The 22,508-nt window shown below is 36.5% G+C and overlaps 1 protein-coding gene across 1 annotated transcript; it reads left to right on the top strand.

Moving 5' to 3' along the window:
* The first annotated feature begins 4,408 nt into the window (after positions 1–4,408).
* Positions 4,409–10,632, top strand: LOC114757080 (disease resistance protein TAO1-like). Its single transcript, XM_028946073.1, is given in 6 exon segments — positions 4,409–5,116; positions 5,252–6,213; positions 6,216–6,355; positions 7,076–7,465; positions 8,188–9,756; positions 9,922–10,632. Coding segments are annotated over 6 exon segments (4,254 nt in total). The 5' UTR covers positions 4,409–4,634.
* The last annotated feature ends 11,876 nt before the right edge of the window (positions 10,633–22,508 follow it).

Genomic DNA, 22,508 nt, shown 5'->3' with positions numbered 1-22,508 from the left:
TAAAATATATAGAAATGACAATATAAATCAAAGATATAAAGAACAATTTAAATAAATATAAAGAGACAATTTCAATAATAAATATAAATAAAAGATATAGAGACAATGTATATAAATATATATATGAGGGGAGAATTGTAGCAACAAATATATATATATATATATATATATATATTACCGCACACTATAAGTAAATACACATGTGTGTTATATATAAATCGATACACAGCAAATTTTTTTTAAAAAATAATTCTATAATGAAATAAATCAAATAAGTACAAACTCATAATCAAATATAAACAATAAATAAACCCATTATTACATAGATCACCTCATATAATCACATGTAAACAAAAAAAACAATATATAATATCGTATAAACAAAGGAGAAATATATAAACAGAAGAAACAAAGGAGAAATAAACAATATAAACAAAGAAGAAATATATAAACAATGTATACCGTATAATTACCATGAACAGTATAAACAATATAAATTACATATATCATCAGTATAAACAGTATATATATAGAAGCTGTATAAACAGAATGTGCATATGATAATAAGATAAGAGAAAGCTAACAATATTTGTGTAAGGAGCTTATACCTCAAATTTTCAGAACAAACTCGTATTGATAATGTGTTATAAAATTGAAAAATTTAGAAAGTCAAAAGAGAATAGAAGGGCAAGAATTGAGAGAGAAAACAAGAAATATTTCTATGCACTTATATGGGTACAAATGCCTTATATATAGCTTCTAACCGTTAAAGTCTATTCCAAATATTACAAAGAAATGAAAAAAAAAATGACAATAAATATCAAGAAACCCTTTCAAGCAACACAAATTCCGCCTGAAAATCCCACTCCAGGAATTATACGAAAATCCCTAAGGCCCAATCGTCTTAGCATTGCCTCCATCTTAGGCTTCTGAATGCGAGTTTCTAATAACTCCACAGCATGCAACTTCTTCTCATGCACAAGAAGTCTCAAACTCCTCTCTAAACTCTCACCACCAGCCTTTCTACAATTCCAAACTAGTTTTGATTCATGATTAAAAAGGAAGGAAGGAAGCAAACAAACTCCAATCAATCCAAAGCCATACATATATCCGCACCCACACTACTTTGTCATCTTGATAGAAGGGTATTAGGGTCCAGCTCTTTAAGATGCTGCCTTACTTCCACATTAGGATTACCACCTTTCTGCATATTAGATTCCTACTCCTCAGTTCGCCTCTTAACGGCACCTTCTGGTCTCCTCAAAATAATTTTTCTCACTTCGAAGTCACCATTTTATAATCCCCTCAACCTTCCCCTTTATTTTCTTTCTCTATTCTAACTACCTCCCTTCGTAACCCCTTGCTAGCTTCCATTAATCTAGCCTTCCTCCTAACTCCCCCTTTATCTCCTTGCAAAGAGCTTTGGTATATAAAATTAATCTCACCTTGCTGCCTAACCTCCACTTCTGGACTTCCCTCTTCAACTACCAATGCTGCAAATCGAGAGCCTGGAGACAGAGATTGTGAGAAAGATCCTCCTACACTTTCCCTTCTTGCTCTTTTTTTTTTTCAAAGTCATCCATTCTCCATAAATCTTAGTCTTCTTCTCCTCCCTCTTCCCTTTTTCTTGCTCCATTCTCACTTCACCTCCCATACCTGCATCCTTCTTATCCTTCTCTATGCATTCCCTCACAGTATGCCCATATCTCCCACAATTAAAGCAGAAAAGACGTAACCCTTCATATTCAACAGCATACTTTTTTTGTTCATATATTATTTTCGTCAAGAGAGGCTCCTTTAGATTCACCTGCACTCCCATTCTAGCAAAGCTCCCTCTAGCCAGTAATAAAGTGGATATATCAACTTTAGTAGTATGACCAATCGGATCACCAATCGCAGAAAGTATAATCTCGTCATAAGCCTCAAGAGGGAAATCTGTTAATCTTACCCAAATAATAGCCTCCTTAATAGGTTTTGACATAGGATCAAAATTCCTCTTCCATTCTCTAATTGTCAAATAATGGTCCTGAATCATCTAGGGAACCTCGTCAAAGCCAGACCATAATTAGCTTGATTTGAAAACGTGACTACAAAGAACTCATTCCTCAAATCCACCACCGATACAACCCCCTCTTTTGCCCACATTCTCTGTAGTCTCTCTTCCATTTTAGCCACGCCAAGTTTCCAACCCAGCAATTTAACAATCGAGCTTCTAGAAAACGGCTTACAAATATGATTCACTACATTTGGCGATAGTACAAACTCATGAATATTCTTGTTACCTCATTTGTGCTCAATTATCGTGATCCCTTCCTTCAGCTTCGCAAATTGCTCATTACAAACCTCGAATGCCTCCTCGCTTCCTTTATGAATGCCTTTCAGAGTGTCACTAAATGATCGCTGCTTCTTTACTTCCATCGCTTTTGATCCCTCCTCATCTCCATCCTTACCTTTCTTTTTACTTCTCTCTAACAGATTTGCTTCCTTTGCAGAACGGCGTCCATGAACATGTAACTCGGGGAAGATCGCAAGAGAGAGCAGGGAATGACTCATTTGTTACTTCTTGGTGAAAGCGACCATATGCAAATTAAGCACTAAAGGCTACTTGCAAACTATCTCAAGTGAACCATACATGCACTAAATATCTCTAAGAATGACAATAAGGTAGAAGAGCAAAATTTCAGAACGATTCTTATTATAAGAGCTAGATAACTCATTTGAAGATATTAAAGAAATTAGTTAATTAGTTAATTGTAACAAATGTATATTAATTTTTCTCAACTACCCTCTTGAATCATATACATTAAAACTATGTCTTGGCAGATACCCTTACAATTAATATAGATATTTTAACAAAAAATATTATAAATTGGAGAGATAGAGTGAATTAAAGTCTTATAATCAGAGTCAAATTCAATATCCAATTAGCTTTTATATTAAAAAGTAGAGATAGCATGATCATAGGATGTTGGTGTGCGTACGCGTTAGTAGTAACATGTACACTGACTTAGAGCTTGGGAAGACAATGCCAAGATAGAGGGAGATAATTATCACACGTAATATGATAAAGTGTAGTTTTTTTTAATAAAAAACAATAAAATGTATTACTTTGATCCTTATTATAAGCATTGTATTGAAAATCGGACCGGACCGGCCGGTTCAGACCGGAAACCGGCCAGGAAACCGGTTCGGTTAAGCTGTGAATCGGGTTATTGTGTGACTCGGTGTGACCCGGCTTGAACCGGGGTGACTCGGACTGAACCGGGGGTGACCCACCCAGTTTGGTGGATCAACCCGGTCTCCCTTTTAAAAAAAAAATATTTTGATGATTTTTTTTTAAACTGTTGATAATTAGGACTTAGTGATTGAGTAATTATAAGGAGAAATATTTTATTATCATATATCCATTTTGATATTTTGTTGGGATGAATATTTAGTGATTTTAGTAGTATGATATTATAAGAAATTGTAAGAATGTAATTATTTTACTAGTAATTCAAGATATTAAATTGATATCTAATTCTTAGTGAACATTTAAATTATTTTTTATTTTTTAATTTCTCACCGGTTTGACCCTCGGTTTGATTCCGGTCTGACCTACTGACCCTTGACCCATTGCCTTGACTGGTTTAATTGCCGGTCCGGTTTTCAGTACCTTGATTATAAGTCATTCGTAACTTATTTTCACATATTAAAGAATATATTAAATTAATAAAATTTTTGAAATTTATACATTTACAAATCATTTTCAACTTTCTCTTCTCTTTTTCTTTTCACAACGAGAATTACATACACTTAAATTGAAAAAAATTTATTAAATACTCTATAAGTGATTTATATTTATGACAAAAAAATTTTCTTATAAATGAATTATAAATTATAATTAGGATTAGAGTGGTACTTTCTCTAGTAAGATGTTGGTTAACTTTTCTCACATACTAAGAAATGGAAGTTTAATCATTAAATGTGTACTAAAATGATAAAACTTTCCTATTTCACCTCTAAAAATGGTAAAATTGCCTTTAGGATTACACTTTTATTATTTCTCATTTTTCTCTTATATTTAATAGGGACAAAAGTTAAAAAAATCATATTAATTATCCTGATAACGTTTTATATTTTGAACCTCAATCTTTTTCTAACCAATTTTTTATATCATGGAGTGGTTACAAAAACATAAACATATCCCCCTTGTTTTTTAACTCAAAAACGAAGTCGCATTAAATTTGATAAAAAAAGAAAGAAAATAAAATAAAATAAAATTGATGCGCCAAAACTACGTGATTGACTAGTTGACAAGACTGTCTGCTTTCAGTTAACATGTTCATCACTCATTAGGCCCGAGTCCTTGACCGACAGCTCGTTCAGATTTTCCTTTCTCATACGTATGGCCGTGAGTGAACACGAAGCGTCGTGTTAGAATCAATTCCTTTCCTGCCGTGCCGAGAATCTGAAATCTCCTTCTCTTTCATCAAACCTCATCCACAGTTAGAATCCGATTCTGCGTGGAAATTTCTACAATATGAGTGCAAGAAAGTATCGATTAGTATTCTTGTCGAGAAATTATAGTTCTTACAGTTCTGTAATTACCCTCCTTCTTTCTCCAGAAAGCAATTTAGACTTGTCGCACAAAAATGTCACCGGACGGCCATCTCATTTCGTCGACCCCAGGAGCCTTCAGGCTCCGCTGGGACGTCTTCCTGAGCTTCAGAGGTGCCGATACTCGTCGTTGCTTCACTACTCACCTTTACAACGCCCTCGAATCTCGCGGCGTTCGGGTTTTCCTTGACGACGATGGACTCGATCGCGGTGACAAGATAGCCCCGAGTCTGCTTGATGCCATAGATGACTCGGCCGCTTCGATTATCATCTTCTCCCCGAGATATGCTTCTTCTCATTGGTGTCTGGAGGAGCTCGCAAAGATTTGGAACTGCGGGAGACTGATTCTGCCGGTGTTTTTCAACGTCGACCCGAGTCATGTTCGGAAACAAGAGGGTCCATTCAGAAAATACTTCAAGAAACACGAAGCCAAGAGGAGCAAAGAAGAGGTAATCGGATGGAGGGAAGCTTTGAAGAAAGTAGGTGGAATTGCTGGTTTCCCTTTCTGGCATCCCAGGTCATTTCTATTACTGAGTACTCCTCTGTGTTGAGACTAGTGTGTAGTTGTAAATAGTAGTTACATCCATTTACAAATATCTACTATTCTCCACGTTCTGTTTCGCTAATTAATTTGCGATATTTCCTGGTATAGTGAAAGAGAAAAGAGAGATGACCTGATTGGACTTTTAGTGACAAGGATTCTGAGGGAACTGAGTAATGCTCCAGTTGGTGTGGCTGAGTTTACCGTTGGACTCGATGCTCGCATTGAACAATTGTTGGAATTGTTAGACATGAGATCCAACGGCATGAGGGTATTGGGGTTGTATGGGATGGGTGGGATTGGTAAGACTACCCTAGCGAAGGCGTTTTTTAACAGAATCGTTGTGGATTTTGAGCATCGCAGCTTCATTTCAAGTGTCAGAGAAGTTTCATCCAAAGATGAGGGTTTAATTTCTCTAAGAAACAGAATTATAAGTGACATTTCCTCTCAAGCAGTGGTTGGTAACGATATTTCTGCTTTCAGAAGAGCAGTTAGTGAAAACCGTGCTCTGATAATCCTGGATGATGTGGATGATGTGAAGCAGCTCGATACTCTAATTGGCAAAAGAGAATGGTTCCATGAGGGAAGCCGTATATTAGTCACATCAAGGGATACGCGAGCTTTGCCTGAGACTCATGTTAATGTCTTGTACGAAGTTCAGATATTGGATGACTCTGAGTCGCTAGAACTATTCTGTTACCATGCAATGCGAAGAAAGAAACCTGCAGGCGAAACTTTCTTGAAATTTTCGAAGGACATAGTGTCTCTAACAGCAAGATTGCCTTTAGCTCTGGAAGTGTTTGGTTCAATGTTGTTTGGTAAGAAAAGGGAAAAGGAATGGGATGATGCTGTGGAGAAGCTGAAGCTGATTCGACCTGGGAATCTCCAAGAAGTGTTGATGATTAGTTATGAGGGGTTAGATAAACAAGAGAAATGCATCTTCCTTGATATTGCTTGCTTGTTTGTCCAAATGAGCATGAAGCGAGAAGATGTGATCGACGTATTGAGAGGCTGTGGATTTAAGGGAGAGATAGCAATCGCAGTTCTCACAGAGAAATGTCTGATCAAAATCAGAGGGACGAAACCATTTGGATGCATGATGAAATTAGAGACATGGGGAGGCAAATTGTTGTGGATGAAAACCTTGATGATCCTGGTATGCGTAGTAGATTGTGGGATCGATCTGAAATTCTAAATGTCTTGAGGAATTTGAAGGTAAGGATCCTGATAAAGGCTTTTCAGTTTGAATATAAATTCTTTTTGTGTGTCTGTGTGATCTGAGATGCTTCGGAGAACTCCATTATCATCCTTGTTAAGGCCAAAAAATTAATTATTTTCCATGGATTAAATAGTTTTTTAAAGATATTATTATGATGTAATTATTTGATTTTAACAAATTTTAACAGCTGCGTTAGAGTTATGCCTTAAATTAAATTGATGTTGATATAGGTAACTATATTAATCTGTCAATGAGCTTTTCCAAAAGGGATTTAAAATTCAGTGGTGATAACTATATTTTAAAAAAAAAATTGAATTTATAAAAGTTCTTGGTAAGGTAAAAGTATGTTATGTATGTCCTCGTGCTACTTGTCTTGTGCGGGCTGGAAAAGTGACTAAAACAAAAGAGAAGATTGAATTTTATAAGGCAGCCGTGACAGATTATTTAATCAGAGCAACTACCTTAGTTAGATTTGGTTCATTAGAATATTACAATGCCATAATACGTCGTCACTTTGCATGCAGGCATGCATCGGACAATAACGGACATACTTGACATTAAAATATTATATAATGTCTGGCATATATTTGACACAGACTATAGTGATTTTTTATATATTAGCGATTAGCGATTTATGGCATCTTCTCCACCCCACTAATAATAGTGCCTATTTCTTATATATGTTATTAAATATTTGTTTGTTCTGGAAACCGTAGGGAACTCGTAGTACTCGAGGGATGGTCCTAGACTTCGAGAAAAGATCTGCTAAAGATCATAAAGGTGATGAACTAATTTCTGGGAACACAAATGCCCTGGCATTCTTTAAACAGATGCACAAGAAATATTTTCAACGAGTTGAGAAAGACAAAGAGGCTCTAGTGATTCACACTAAGTCCTTTGAACCCATGGTGAACTTGGCGCTGCTTCAGATCAATAATTTGCGATTGGAAGGGAAATTCAAATCTTTCCCTGCAGAACTGAAGTGGCTACAATGGCAAGGATGCCCTTTAAGATTCATGCCTTCTGATTTTTGGCCCAGGGAACTGGCTGTCCTTGACCTTACTCACAGCAATGTTCAGAACTTGTGGGATCGGAAAGGCTCCAAGGTATTCTTCATTCTTCAATTTCCATGTTCATTATCTTATTTTTAGTTATATCATGATATTGCTACAGACATCTTAGTGGGTCACATTAAAAAAAATTCCAACTTAAAAAGAATTATCAAATGAGAAGGTTACAAATCCTTGCATTCAAATTATTCATGCACAATTTATAGATATTTATTTTTAGAGGATGAGATTTGGAGTTCGAGTTTGTATGAATGCCTTTAGAAAAGCTACCTCCGATTACCACGTGACCTTTGACTCAAATCTAGATTAGTCAGGTTTCAACGTTCCTCCGAATATTAGATGGTTTGAAAGAAAAACCTTCAGGTGCAACAAAAAATATACAAAGTTAGAAGGTGCGCCTCCTAGTATAGAGAACACACTTCCTAGTATAGAGAACACACTTAAGTGTGACTTTTAGATATTCTCGCAATTGTTTTTTTTTTTTGTGCCAAAACAAATTTTTTAATTATGTTTTGCGAGAAAACATGATAGAAAATATTTGAGGAACTTCTCTCTAAATTTTTCTTCTAATTTCTAGTTTCCTTTTACTTTGGAGTCACCTTTAAGCTTTATCTTTTACGAATCAGACTTAATTATTTTCTTTCCCTTTTATATTACCGCCTGACACGGGTTAAATCTGACGTGCAAATAGTGAGCCACTACAAAGATGCTAATATCAATTCTCTAATGTCATAATAACATATTACGTTGGCATGCAGGTGCCAGAGAGCATAATGGTCATGAACATGTCCCGCTGCTACCAACTAGAAACTCTTCCTGATCTCTCTGGGTGTCAACGTTTAGAGAAGATTGTTCTTGAGAACTGCTTCAACCTGAGTAGGATTCACAAATCAGTTGGCAGTTTGACTACACTTCGTCATTTGAATCTGACTCATTGTAGAGAACTTATTGAGTTACCCAATGATATATCTGGGCTGAAAAATCTGGAGAGCCTCTGTCTCTCTGACTGCTGGAAGTTGAAATCGTTACCAGAAGAAAATATGGCCAACTTGAAATCACTGAGAAAACTTCTTGCTGATCGCACGGCCTTAGTGAAGCTGCCTGAGACTATTTTTCACCTTGAGAAGCTTGAAACTCTTATTTTAACTGGTTGCCATCACTTAAAAAGGCTACCCGACAACATAGGACTCCTGGGTTCTCTGCAAGAGCTGTCTCTCGACCAATCTGGATTAGAAGAACTACCCAACTCTATCGGGCGTTTGAAAAACCTTGAAAGGCTTGGTTTGATGCATTGCAAATCTCTCACTGGGATTCCTGATTCTATTGGAAATCTCATATCACTTTCAGAGCTTCGGCTTTCTGGTAGTGCTATCGGAGAGATTCCTTCTTCAATTGGATCGTTGTCTTATCTAAAAGAACTCTCAGTAGGAAATTGTGAGTTTCTGAATAAATTGCCCGAGTCAGTTAAGTCTTTGGTTTCAATTGTTGAGCTTCAGCTAGACGGGGCAGCAATCACAGATTTACCAGATGAGATTGGAAATATGACATTACTTAAAAAGCTTGAAATGAGGAATTGTCAGATGAAATATCTACCTAAATCGATTGGCAACCTCACAGCTCTCACAACCTGGAACATTTTCAAAGGTAACATTGTAGAACTGCCTGACTCCATCGGAAGGCTCGAGAATCTAGTCCATTTAAGGTTGGACCAATGTACAATGCTCAGAAGGCTTCCACATTCTATAGGACATTTGAAGTCCTTGTATCATCTTCGGATGGAGGAAACGGGTCTGACAGAATTACCTCAAAGCTTTGGCATGCTTACCAGTTTAAGGACGTTGAAAATGGCCAAGAAGTCCGAAAATAACATGCTTGAAGATTCTTTTGTAATCTCATCTTTTTTGTGCAATATGATATTTCTGTGTGATCTGGATGCCCGTGGTTGGAGAATATCTGGGAAAATTCCTGATAATTTTGAGAACTTGTCCTCTTTAGAGACTTTGAATCTGAGCCAAAACAAATTCTACAGCCTTCCTTCCAGTATGGCGGGCCTTTCCTTTCTCAAGGAACTTCGTATTCAAAACTGCATTGAACTGGTGTCTCTCCCTGCTCTTCCCTCAAGCTTGACGAAGCTGAATGCTGCAAACTGTTGTGCCTTACAAAGCATTCATGATCTCTCAAATTTAAAAAGTCTGAAGGATCTGAACCTCACAAATTGTGTACAGTTAGTGGATATTCCTGGCCTTGAACGCTTAGAGTCTCTGAGGTGGTTGTACTTGGGTGGATGCCTTAAGTGCTCCTCCGCAGTCCGCAGAAGGCTTTCTAAGGTTTCTTCTTTCCCTCTCTTTCTCTCTCCCATCATCAATGAATAAGTAAACGAAGATTGAAAGCATGGATACATTCTTGTTTATTTTTGGGATAAACCAGACCAATGTCTATTTTATCAATTTTTTGTTTTCCCGTAGTAGTCAACTGACTCCCTTGCATGACAGGTTACACTGAGGAATTTATTGAACTTGAGCTTGCCAGGAACAAGATTACCCAAGTGGTTTTCAGGACAAACTGTAAGCTTGTCAAAGCCCAAGTACCGTAAATTAACAGGTGTAATCATAGGTATCATTCTTTCAATCAACCATGATGTTCCTAGTGAACGGCGAAATGTTCTTCCTGGAGTGGTTGATATCAAGGTAGATGTCTTCAAACTCGGCAAAAATACATGTACTTCAGGTTTGGACTTGCGTGGGTTGCCAAAATCCAATGAGGAACACATATACCTTTGCCGGTACCCGGATTACCATCATCTCTTCTCTTTCATGCGAGATGGTGACACATTATGTGTGACTCGATTAAACCCACCTGTGGATAAGGGGTTAGAGTTGAAAAAATGTGGGTTTCATTTGATCTTTGAAGGGGATGACGATTACGGCGGAGCTGAAGAATCTGTGGACGGAAACTTACAATCCGTGTCAGAAAGATTGGCCAAGTTTTTCGACAGTTACGAAGAAGGAGGTAGCTCCGAAAATGGAATTGAGAGTGAAGATAATGATGATGAGCGCCAAACGCAATTGGAGACTCAAGAAAGGGAAGAAACAATCTCGTCATCGTCTATCCTTGGCATCTCTAATATCTTCTATTTTATTAGTGCGTTCGTTCTCTTCTTGAGCTGGCTGCTAATAGAATTTTTCTTCAGCTATGATATATAGAAAAAGATAGTTAACCTTTAGCATCTGTAAACCATCGTGTATGGGATATAACACCGCCAAACCGTCCTTTATTCTGACTACTGAGCCGAAAAAAGGGCTTTTTATGTCTGTGTGGAAGCATACCCTGTTTGTGATGAAATATTTATTGATTTTTTGAATATAAACCCTCTTGTCTTAAATGGGAGAATTAGTAGATAGCTTTGGAATATTAATTTACTTTATTCTCTAAACTTATAATTTTTTTTTCTTAATTTGAGTTCTTCAAGAAAAATAACACAATTGTTTTATAAGTAATTAACTTAATTTTTGCAAATTTGGTAGGAAAAATGATTAAAAAAGAAAAACACAGCCGTCTATTTTTATAAAGGCTTTGATTTATACTTTTATCATTTTAAATCAGTTATTTAGCTTATGCATTTAACATCAGATATAATACATACCAGTAGTTTTCGTGAATCATGCTGGCCATAAAACTCCGTTTCCTTTTTTTTTTAAACTTGAAACACAAAAAACAAAAAAACACATCCATTAAAAAAAAAAACCATGTAGCCCGTATAAAACAACTTGAAAATAACAATCAAACTAATAATTGACAAATATTATTATCATAGTAATATATAAAATAAATTTATAAAATAAAAAAAGATTATATATTAGGATGTGATGCTTGCCCCTTGCATCCCATTTTGTATCACATACTTTTGTCCTGTCTCAAAATAACTGGAATTGGCACAAAATGCCAAGATAGGACACAATTAAACATCCCTTGATTTTTCATGATTTGTTTAGTTTAAGTAGCTTTTAAATGTTTATGATTATTTTTTATTTATTATTTTAAAAATTGAAATTAAGAAAAATAATTATAAAAGTTTTAATTGTACTTATTGAAATCCATTAAAATATTTTTATGTGCATTTCAATATATTTACAACAATTTATACAGTAAAATAATTTATAAAATGAAAATTAACGAAGGAGATATTTGGAAAAAAAAGAGAGAATTTCAATTAGAACCAAAGAAAGACAGATGAAAATTAACTGCCACTGGCACTGTTCATGTTGATGAATAAGTTCATTTTATTGTGTGTTCGAATATATAAGACATTTTGGATTAATAATAAATGATTTCGATTTGATTTTAATCAATTTTGTTGCAAATATAGATGAGAAAAAAAATTATAAAGAATTTTCATAGATTGTCAAAAAAAATCTGTTCAATGGAGGTGATGAGAGAAAATGTAGGAATTTTGTTAAGGGTGATTTGGTATTTTTCAACGTTATATTTTTGTATTTGATCCTTATAAATAATTATAATTTTTAACATCATTTTCAATAAATATTATTTTTTTTAGGTCCTTCTTCCCAATTTTTCCTTGATTGTTTAAATTTAGCTCAACTCTCAATTTAATATCTTAAATTTATAAAATGTATTTTAGCCCCTTAATCTTAACAAAGTTAATCTCATTCAATAGAAAATGCTGAGAAAACATGTTTTAAATTTTAAGTTTTTCACTATAATCACTCTATATAGTTAAAAATATAGGCATTTAAAGAATTAAATATCTAATAAAATATTCAAAATGCTAAAGTATTAAAAATTCTAGATTTTATACAAATAGCTATATTAAAAAAATTAAAATTAAAATAATGTATTGTTGGTATTTAATAGCAAAGTCGCTATTTAAGTTTGTTGAATCATCATTTTCAAAGCCTAATAAGATTAAAAAACTTAAAATACTCTTTTCAAAGTTAATAAATTAAATTGAAACTCAATGTAAACATAAATAACTAAACATATATTTTAGCCTTTTTAAAATTATCTGATATTTAAAAAAATTTATTAAATACTTTTTTATCATGTCTTCTCTTAATTAGTAAACATAATTCTTTTTAAGAGTATTTTCTGAAAAAAAATATTAACTGCTATTCAGATTTTTCAAAACCTCGTCTAAATAAGAACATCAAAACTTTCTCAAAGGTATCACATAAAAAGGAAGAGGCAGTGACAAACGCGTTCACAAGCATAGACTAGCGTCCTGGTAATAAGACTATTTGATCCTAGATTGTGCACTTTTCATTTTGGGATAATATGATAGTGCCATTTTATATCCTATATGAAATGGTTTTCAGATTCTGAAAGCCAACAATCTCCTATAAATCACATATGAAGACAAATTTACTACCAATCAGCTCAGCAAGAAAAACAGCAAACAGAAGAGAGAAAATTGGATTTATTGGAATTAGATGATGATATCCTATCTTCCCCTTTGAGTCTCTAATTCATTTTGACACTCATTGTCATCATCTTCACTCTTAATTCCATCATCTTTGGAACCATCTTCTTCGCAAGTGTTGAAAAATTTGGCCAATTTTTCTGACACAGATTGCAAACTTCGCTCGACAGATTCTTCATCTCCACCATAGTCATCATCCCCTTCAAAGATCAAAGAATCCCACATTTTTTCAGCTCTAACCCCTTGTCCACAGGTGGGTCTCTCAGTGTCACACAAATTGTGTCACCGTCTCGCAACATAGACATGAGTCGAGAATAATCAGGGTACCTGCAAAGGTGTATGTGTTCCTCATTTGTTCTTGGCAATCCACGCAAGTCCAATACTGAACTATACACATTCACTCCAAGTCTGAGGATATTTGCTTTGATATCATGGTTGACTGAAAGAATGATACCTATAATTACACCAGTTAGTTCACGGTTCTTGGGCTTCGAAAAGCTTAGAGTTTGTCCTGAAAACCACGGGGGTAATCTTGTAGCCGGCATGCTCAAGTTCCTTAAATTCCGCAGCGTAACCTGTCATGTCATTCAATGGGTCAATGAGTGCTACAAAAAGAAATGATGAATCACACATTAATCTGATTTATCCATACTTTTCACATTCTTTTGATTATTCATTGATGATGTGATGGGGAAATAGAGGAAGAGAATGAACCTTGGAAAGTCTCTTGCGGATAGTGTAGGAGCATGTAACGCATCCACCAAAGAACAATTTCCTCAAAGACCCTAACCGTTCAAGGCCAGGAATGTCTACCAACTTTTCACAATTGGTGAAGTTTAGATCCTGCAAATTTGTTAAATTTGAAAGGTCATGAATGCTTTGTAAGGTACAACAGTTTGCAGCATTCAGCTCTATCAAGCTTGAGGGAAGAGCGGGGAGAGAAACCAGCTCGATGCAGTTTTGAAGAGAGAGCTTCTTGAGAATCGAAAGGCCTGCCAAACTGGAAGGAAGGCTGTGAAATATGTTTTGGCTTAGATTTAAGGTCTCCAAAGATGACAAGTTCTCAAAATCATCAGGAATTTTTCCGGATATTCTCCAACAACGAGCGTCCAGATAATTCAGGAACATCATATTGCAGAAAAAAGATGAGATTACAGAAGAATCTTGAAGCAAGTTATTTTCAGACTTATTGGCCATTTTCAGCGTTCGTAAGCCGGTAAGCATACCAAAACTTTCAGGTAATTCTGTAAGACCTGTTTCCGGCATCCGAAGATCATACAAGGACTTCAAATGTCCTATAGAATGCGGAAGCTTTCCGAGCATTGTGCATTGGTCCAACCTTAAATACTCTAGGTTCTCAAGCCTTCCAACGGACTCTGGCAGTTCTACAATGTTGCCGTTGAAGAGGTCCCAGGTTGTAAGAGCTGTGAGGTTGCCAATCGATTTGGGTAGATATCTCATCTGGGAATTCCTCATTTTAAGCTTTTTAAGCAATGTCATATTTCCAATCTCATCTGGCAAATCTGTGATCGGCGCCCCATCTAACTGAAGCTCAACAATGAAAACCAGAGACTTAATGGACTCAGGCAATTTATTCAGATACTTACAATCTCCTACTGAGAGTTCTTTTAGATGAGACAATGATCCAATCGAAGAAGGAAGCTCTTTAATAGCACTACCATAAAGCTGAAGCTTTGGAAGTGATACGAGATCTCCAATAGAATCAGGAATCTCAGTGAGAGATTTGCAATGCCTCAAACCAAGCTTCTCAAGATTTTTCAAAAGCCCAACGGAATTGGGTAGTTCTTCTAATCCAGATTTGTCGAGAGACAACTCTTGCAGAGAACACAAAAGTCTGATGTCGCCAGGTAGTCTTTTTAAGTTTTGGCAACCATTTAAAATAAGAATTTCAAGTTTATCAAGACGAAGAATAGTTTGGGGGAGCTCCTCTATATCCGTGCCATCAGCAAGGAGTTTTTCTTAGTGATTTCAAGTTGGCCATGTTTATTGGTAACGATTTCAACTTCAAGCAGCCAGAGAGACAGAGGCTCTCTAGATTTTCCAACGCAGATATATCATCGGGTAACCTAGTAAGTTCTTTGCAAAGTGTCAGATTCAAATGACGAAGTGTGATCAGATTGCCAATTGATTCGTTAATCCTACTTAGTTTAATACAGTTCACTAGAACAATCTTCTCTAAACCTCGGCAGCCAGAAAGATCAGGGAGAGCCTCCAGGTGGTAGCAGTCGGAAAGGTTCATGACCATTATATTCTCTGGTGCCTGCGTGCCAACAAAATGAGTGGTTATGATATATAGAATTTATATTAGCGCCTTTTATTGATACACTCATTTTCACGTCACATTTAACAAGGGTCAGGTCATGCTTTAATGAAAGCAAAAACAACACAGAGAATTCACTCAGGTTCGAAAAGAATAAACCTTAAACAAAATTGATATTCTGATCTGCAAATAAAATAAAATGAAATAAAAAATTAGAAGAAATATTTAAATTAATTTAATTAAGTCTTATAAGTGTTTTTTTTATTGGGTAATAAGTCTTATAAGTTTTCTGATAAAAAAAAGTATATGTGGTCAAACTCGTACGCGCATGGATGCATACAGACACACACACACACGCATTAAAAAATTCAATTGTACAGTGTTGATTGAGGGGTCAAAATATCTATATAAATTTTACTGAAAAACCTAATAGTGACTATCCATAACTTCCACCAAAGTTTTTTTTCTGAACAAATGGCAAGGAAAAAAAAAAGCTTTGCTAAATTAAGGCATATCCAGTAAAGTTATCTTTTTTGTTTGATGAATAATTTCAATAAAATAATTGTGTCGCATATCTTTATTGTCCGTGTTTTAGTTATTCATACATTTAGAAGTAATACTCAGATGATGCGAGGCGCCAGGGGAAAAAAGCAATAATAATCAGATGATGAACATGCTAATTGTAGCATGAAGATTGAAGTATACCTTGGAGCCTTTCCGATCCCACAAATTTTCAATATAGCTGTGTCTGAGATCAAGGACAGCCAATTCTCGGGGCCAAAAATCAGAAGGCAAGCATTTTAAAGGACATCCTTGCCATTGTAGCCACCTCAATTCTGCAGGGAAAGATTTAAACTTCCCTTCCAATCTCAAATTATTGATCTGAAGCAGCATCAAGTTCGCCATTGATTTAAAGGCCTTGGTGTGAAGCACTCCAGCCTCCATGTCTCTCTCGACCCGTTGAAAATATTTCTTGTGCATCTGTTTAAGGAATCTCACGGCATTTGCAAAACTGGAACCACATCGAAGGTTTTCCCCAGCACTTGCTTCATCACCTTTATTATATTTGGCAGCTCCTTTCTCGAAGTCTAGAACCATCCCATGAATACTGATTGTTCCCTGCAGTTTCCAGAGCAAAAAATATATATAACAAAATATATAAGAAATTGGTATTCTAATCAGAGGGTGAGAGGGGTCAAAAAGACGCTGTAAATCGCCAAATCTACTAAGAAGCAGCTATTTTAAAGTCATGCACGTGTTGGAACACAATGTTTGAATTGAATGCCAAGCAATTCCATTGGTCTTATGCATGCACAGCATGGAAAGCGATGACGTTACGGCATTGTAAATCACAATATTCTAACGAACCATATCCAATTAAGGTTATGGCAATATGATTAAATAATACAATCTTGTCATCACTCCCTTATAAAACTAGGTCCAAGAGGGTGACTCAGATTAGAAAAACAAATACATAAAAAAGATCTCTTGGACCTGGGAAAAGAAATGTCCAAGAGATCTTTATTTATTTGTTTATTTTATATCTAAGTCACTCTCTCCTGCCCCCATTAGACCAGCAGCACAACTGCGTAAATATTTAGTTCACCAAAATATATAAAGGACTGTGAAGAAAAATCTTGAAATAGATATTATTTATAAATTTAAAAGATTGTGATCACCATTTAATTTTAAATTCTTTTTCTAAAAACTCATTGACAGAGCAATGTAGTCATCCATATTAACCATCGTCTCAATTTAGTCTAAAACATAATTACATACAATGCTCTTAAAGTTTGGTAGAATCAGATTATAATATCCTAAATGATATACGGCAAATCAATTAAGTTTCTTGCCCTAACATCGATGATAATAGAGAGGCGAAGCACTTCAAATCATACGAAAAGAATTTAGCTTCAAACTGTAAGACCACTTTGAGTATACTTACTTTCAAATTCCTCAAGACATTTAGAATTTCAGATCGATCCCACAATCTACTACGCATTCCGGGATCAACACGGTTTTCACGTTCAACAATTTGCCTTCCCATGTCTCTAATTTGATCATGCATCCAAATTGTTTCGTTCTCTCTGATTTTGATCAGACATTTTTTTGAAAGAACTTTGATTGCTTCCTCTCCATTAAATCTACAACCTCTCAGTACATCAATCACATCTTCTCGCTTCATCCTCATCTGAACGAACAGACAAGCAATGTCAAGGAAGATGCATTTCTCTTGTTCATTTAACCCCTCATAACTGATCCTCAACACATTATGTACGTTCCCAGGTTGAGTCAGCTTCAGCTTCTTCACAACATCAACCCATTCCCCTTCCTTTCTCTTCCCAAACAACATTGAACCAAACACTTCCAGAGCCAAAGGCAACCCTCCCGTCAGAGACACTATTTCCTTCGACAGCTTCAAAAGAGTTTTGTCTGCAGGTTCATTTCTTCTCATTGCATGGTAACAGAATAGTTCAAATGAATAAGAGTCATCCAATACCTTAACCTCATAGAGGACATTAACATGAGTCTCAGGCAAAGCACGTGCATCCCTTGAGGTGATTACCATACGGCTTCCCTCATGGAACCATTCTCTTTTTCCTATTAGAGTATCGAGTTGCTTCACATCATCCACATCATCCAGGAGAACTCGATATTGATCAACTATTCTTTTGAAAGCACGAATATCATCACCAACAACTACTTCAGAGGAAATATCTCTGCTAATGTTGTTTCTTAAAGCAATTAAACCTCCGTCTTTCGATGAAGCTTCTCTAACACTTGAAATGAAGCTGCGATGCTCAAAATGCACAACGAGTGATAGGGCTTGGGAAATTGAGAAGTAGAATTTAGAAGAAAAGAAAGAATCTGAGAAGGAGAAAAGGATATCTAGAACCAGAATCTGTAATTCTAGATAGAGACAAAGAAAATATACTGAATAATACTCATTCCATTCATAATACTGCATATAAGAGTAGCTTAAATAGTCTGACAATACAATAACTGAAAATAACTACCTCCTAACTTCATGACAGAGAAAATAAGATAAGAAACTGAAAATAACTGAACTTGAAATAACTTAAGTCTGCATAACCACCCTTACATAACTTCAAGCTTTATCCAACCGTGCCTTCCTTGAATAAACAAGTAAGGGACGCTGGACTCTAACATTACCCCCCCCTAAGAGACCAGCCTTGTCCTCAAGGTGGAAAGTAGGAAACTGATTTGCAATCTGATCATAAGATTCCCAGCTGGCTTCTTCCTTTTAGGTCGGCCCCGCCACTTAATGAGCAATTCTATTTCAGACTGATCTGCATGTGCAAGAATTCGAGTATCTAGTATTGTTTCTGGTTCAAGTGCCATTTCCCAATCATCAGTAATTGGGAGAGAAGGTAATTGAGAGGTAGAATCATAACCATGAGCAAGCTTGAGGAGAGACACATGGAACACTGGATGTACTTTAGCAGTAGGAGGCAACTTTAATTCATATGCAACAGAACCAATCTTTCTTATAACAGGATAGGGGCCAAAGAACCTGGGAGATAATTTTTGAAACTTCCTCTGAGCAAGAGAACGCTGCTTATATGGTTGCAACTTAATAAAGACCATATCTCCAGGTTTGAAATCCACCTCTCTACGTTTTCCATCAACTTGAGCCTTCATCCTAGCTTGAGCTTGAGCCAAGTTGTCTTTGATAGTAGTAAGCATAGCCTCTCTCTCCTCCATAAAGTCATCAAGCTCTTCAATCTTTGTACTTCCAGTTTGATAAGATGATAAAACAGGAGCATCTCGGCCATACACTATTTTGAATGGTGTAGAGCCAGTAGCACTATGATGTCCTGTGTTGTAAGAAAATTCAGCCCAGTGAAGATAGGAACTCCAAGCTTTGGGATGATCTTGGGTGAAACAACGGAGGTATGTTTCAAGGCACCTATTGACCACCTCAGTTTGACCATCTGATTGGGGGTGATAAGCTGAACTCATGCATAATTTAGTACCACTGAGTCTAAATAATTCCTGCCAAAAAGCACTTAAGAAAACCGGGTCCCTATCTGAAACAATAGATTTAGGGAAGCCATGAAGCTTGACAATTTCCTTGCAAAAGAGTGCAGCAACAGTTTTAGCAGTAAAAGGATGAGATAATGCAAGGAAATGTGAATATTTGCTAAAACGGTCAACCACCACCAAAATAACATCTTTGCCAAACGACTGTGGGAGACCTGTAATGAAATCAATTGAAATGTCTTCCCAAATATTTTCTGGAATTTGCAAAGGATGTAAAAGGCCAGCAGGTGCTTGGGGCTGATATTTATATTGTTGACAAACCTTGCAATTTTGCACGAACCTTTTAACTTCATTTTTCATGTCTCTCCAGAAAAAATGCTGTTGCAGCCGTTTTAAAGTCTTCAATGTGCCCCCATGACCCCCAATAGGTGCTGTATGAGCGTCCTCGATCAGCTTTGTACTTAAATCAGAAGGAGCAGGAATGACCAGACGGTCTTTATAATAAAGGCGTCCTGCAGAAAATGCAAAGTCTGGCATAGAATTGGTATTAGATTGTAGGGACTGAATAATAGATGCAGTGTAATCATCACGTTGTAACAGTGCAGGCAAATCATCAAAATCTGTTACATGAGGTATTGCAATAGCAAAAAGATCTGACATATGGGGGCAGCGAGAGAGAGCATCAGCAGCCTGATTAGATGTACCAGCTTTGTAAAAAATTTGGAAGTCAAAAGGTAACAACTTCATCAATAATCGTTGTTGCTCTGGTGTAGTGACACGCTGCTCAAGCAAATATTTTAAGCTACAATGATCAGTGTAGACATCAAATTTCCGGGCAAGGAGATAATGTTTCCATTTTTGCAAAGCAAGCACTAAAGCCAACAATTCCCTATTGTAAACAGATTTGTTGCGATTGGAAAAAGACAATCCCTTGCTGAAGAAAGCAATAGGATGCCCATTCTGTTGCAGAACAGCACCAACTCCTGTAGAAGAGGCATCACATTCTACTGAGAATTTAGCAGAAAAATCTGGTAACTGTAGGACAGGCACATTAATCAAGGCTTGCTTCAGGTTGAGAAAAGCTTTGTTGGCATCAGCATTCCACTGAAAGGAATCCTTCTTAGTTAGATCAGTCAAGGGTTTAGCTATCTGACCGTAGTGCTTAACAAAGCGCCTGTAATAACCAGTCAACCCCAAAAATCCTCTGAGTTCTGAAACATTCTGTGGAAGAGGCCAATTAGTGACTGCATTAATCTTTTCTGGATCAACAGCAACTCCATTTTGTGTTATGATGTGACCTAAGAAGGTAATCTCCCTTTGAACGAAGAGACACTTCTTGGGATTAGCAAAGAATTCGCTGTGCTGTAAAGTGTGCAGCACTATTCTCAAATGAGACATATGTTCTTGGAAATCCCTGCTGTACACTAAAATATCATCAAAGAAAACCAGAATAAATTTTCTTAAAAATGGCCGGAACAAATCATTCATGGCTGCTTGAAAGGTAGATGGGGCATTAGTAAGACCAAATGGCATGACAAGAAATTCATAGTGGCCAGAGTGTGTCCTAAATGCAGTTTTAGGTATATCTTCAGGCAGAACACGAATCTGGTGGTAACCAGACCTAAGATCTATCTTTGAAAAGTAAGAAGAGCCATGTAACTCATCAAGAAGTTCATCAATATTGGGAATTGGATACTTATCTGGTACAGTAATCTTGTTGAGTTCTCTGTAGTCAACACAAAATCTCCAAGTTGAATCTTTCTTGGGCACTAATAGGACTGGGCTAGCAAATGGGCTAACACTAGGCCTTATGAAACCTTTGTTCTGCAATTCTGCCACTTGTTTTTCTATTTCATCTTTCTGGTAATGAGGATATCTGTAGGGTCTAATATTTGGTGGTACAGCCCCAGGATATAAAGGAATGGCATGACTATGCTCTCTTATAGGCGGAAGCTTTTTAGGCTCTGCAAAAACCTGTGAATAAGCTCCCAATAGTTGTTGCAGATACTGTTCAGGCCAAGATAAGTCTTCTGTAGACATGAAACTGTGCAAAGATGCCTCTGTACGTTCAGATTGAGGTGTCCCCTGAAGCTTGTACCTCTTGCCATTCACCCAAAAGATCATGTACATCTTTTGCCAATTTGCTTCCACGGTATTAAGAGAAGCTAGCCACCTAATCCCCAAAACCATGTCAGCCCCTCCAATAGCAAAAGGGAAGAAGTCATCCTTGATGGTCAGACTTTGCACTTGAATTTCCACTTGCTTGCAAACAGATCGGCAGGCAATGATATTCCCATTTCCAATCTGCACTCCAAAGGTAGGGATCTGCTGTGTAGGAATCTTTAATTCTGCCACAATCTTCTCAGAAATAAAATTGTGGGTAGAACCACTATCAATCAGGATAAGGACAGGTTTAGATAAGAGGGTGCCTTGCAATTTCATGGTGGATGAGGTAGAACCACCCAAAATTGCATGAAGTGAGATTTCAGCAATATCATTTTCTTCAGCATAACTTGAGGTGGTGTTCTCCATTGCAGGTTCGTCACAGTCTTCTGTGATTTCTAAAAGCTTAAAGGAAGATGGTTTGCAACGGTGGCCAGGAGAGAATTTATCTCCACATTTAAAACAAAGCCCTTTCTCTCTCCTTAACTGCTTGTCACTTTCGGAAATGTAGGAGGGAGTGGTAACTGACGCTGAAGTGCTGGAAACTGTCAAGGGTAACTGCTTCTGATTGTGAGATGTGGCATTAAATGATTGAATTGGCCCAGCAGGAGCAGTTACTGTATTTTTAGGATAATAAAATTTATTATCCCTAAAATTATAACCACTCTCAGTGCCACGTGTTGATATGGCACGTTGAACTGGACGAGAGGCTTGCTGGGCTTGTAATTTTAATTCAAACTCCATTGCTAGGCTGGCTGCTTTGTAAACGGTTCTGGGTTTTTGAATTTTAACATCATACTGTAACTCCTCTTTCAACCCATTAATAAAAACTCCAAGTAAACAATGCTCAGGCCACCCATGTACTCTAGAAACCCTTCTAGCGAACTCTTGTCTATATTCATGGACTGAACCAGTTTGCTTAATATTACATAAATGAACATCTGGATTTTGAAATTCTGCTGGACCAAAATGTTCCTGGAAAATCTGAATTAAATCTTCCCAATAACCAATGGTTCTTCCCGAAGAAATCCAAGTAAAAACATCAAGAGCATCACCCTCTAAATTCATAGCAGCCACATCAACTTTTAATTCTTCAGGGGTTTGATAGTACCTAAAATATTTTTCTGCTTTCATCACCCACCCTCTAGGATCTCCACCTTCATATTTTGGAAACTCCACCTTAGAATGTGGTC

The sequence above is a fragment of the Neltuma alba genome, unplaced genomic scaffold, assembly GCF_004799145.2.
Source record: "Neltuma alba isolate B1F8T4 unplaced genomic scaffold, ASM479914v2 tig00010560_pilon, whole genome shotgun sequence".
Lineage (NCBI taxonomy): Eukaryota > Viridiplantae > Streptophyta > Magnoliopsida > Fabales > Fabaceae > Neltuma > Neltuma alba.
This window is presented reverse-complemented; position numbering and strand designations above follow the sequence as displayed.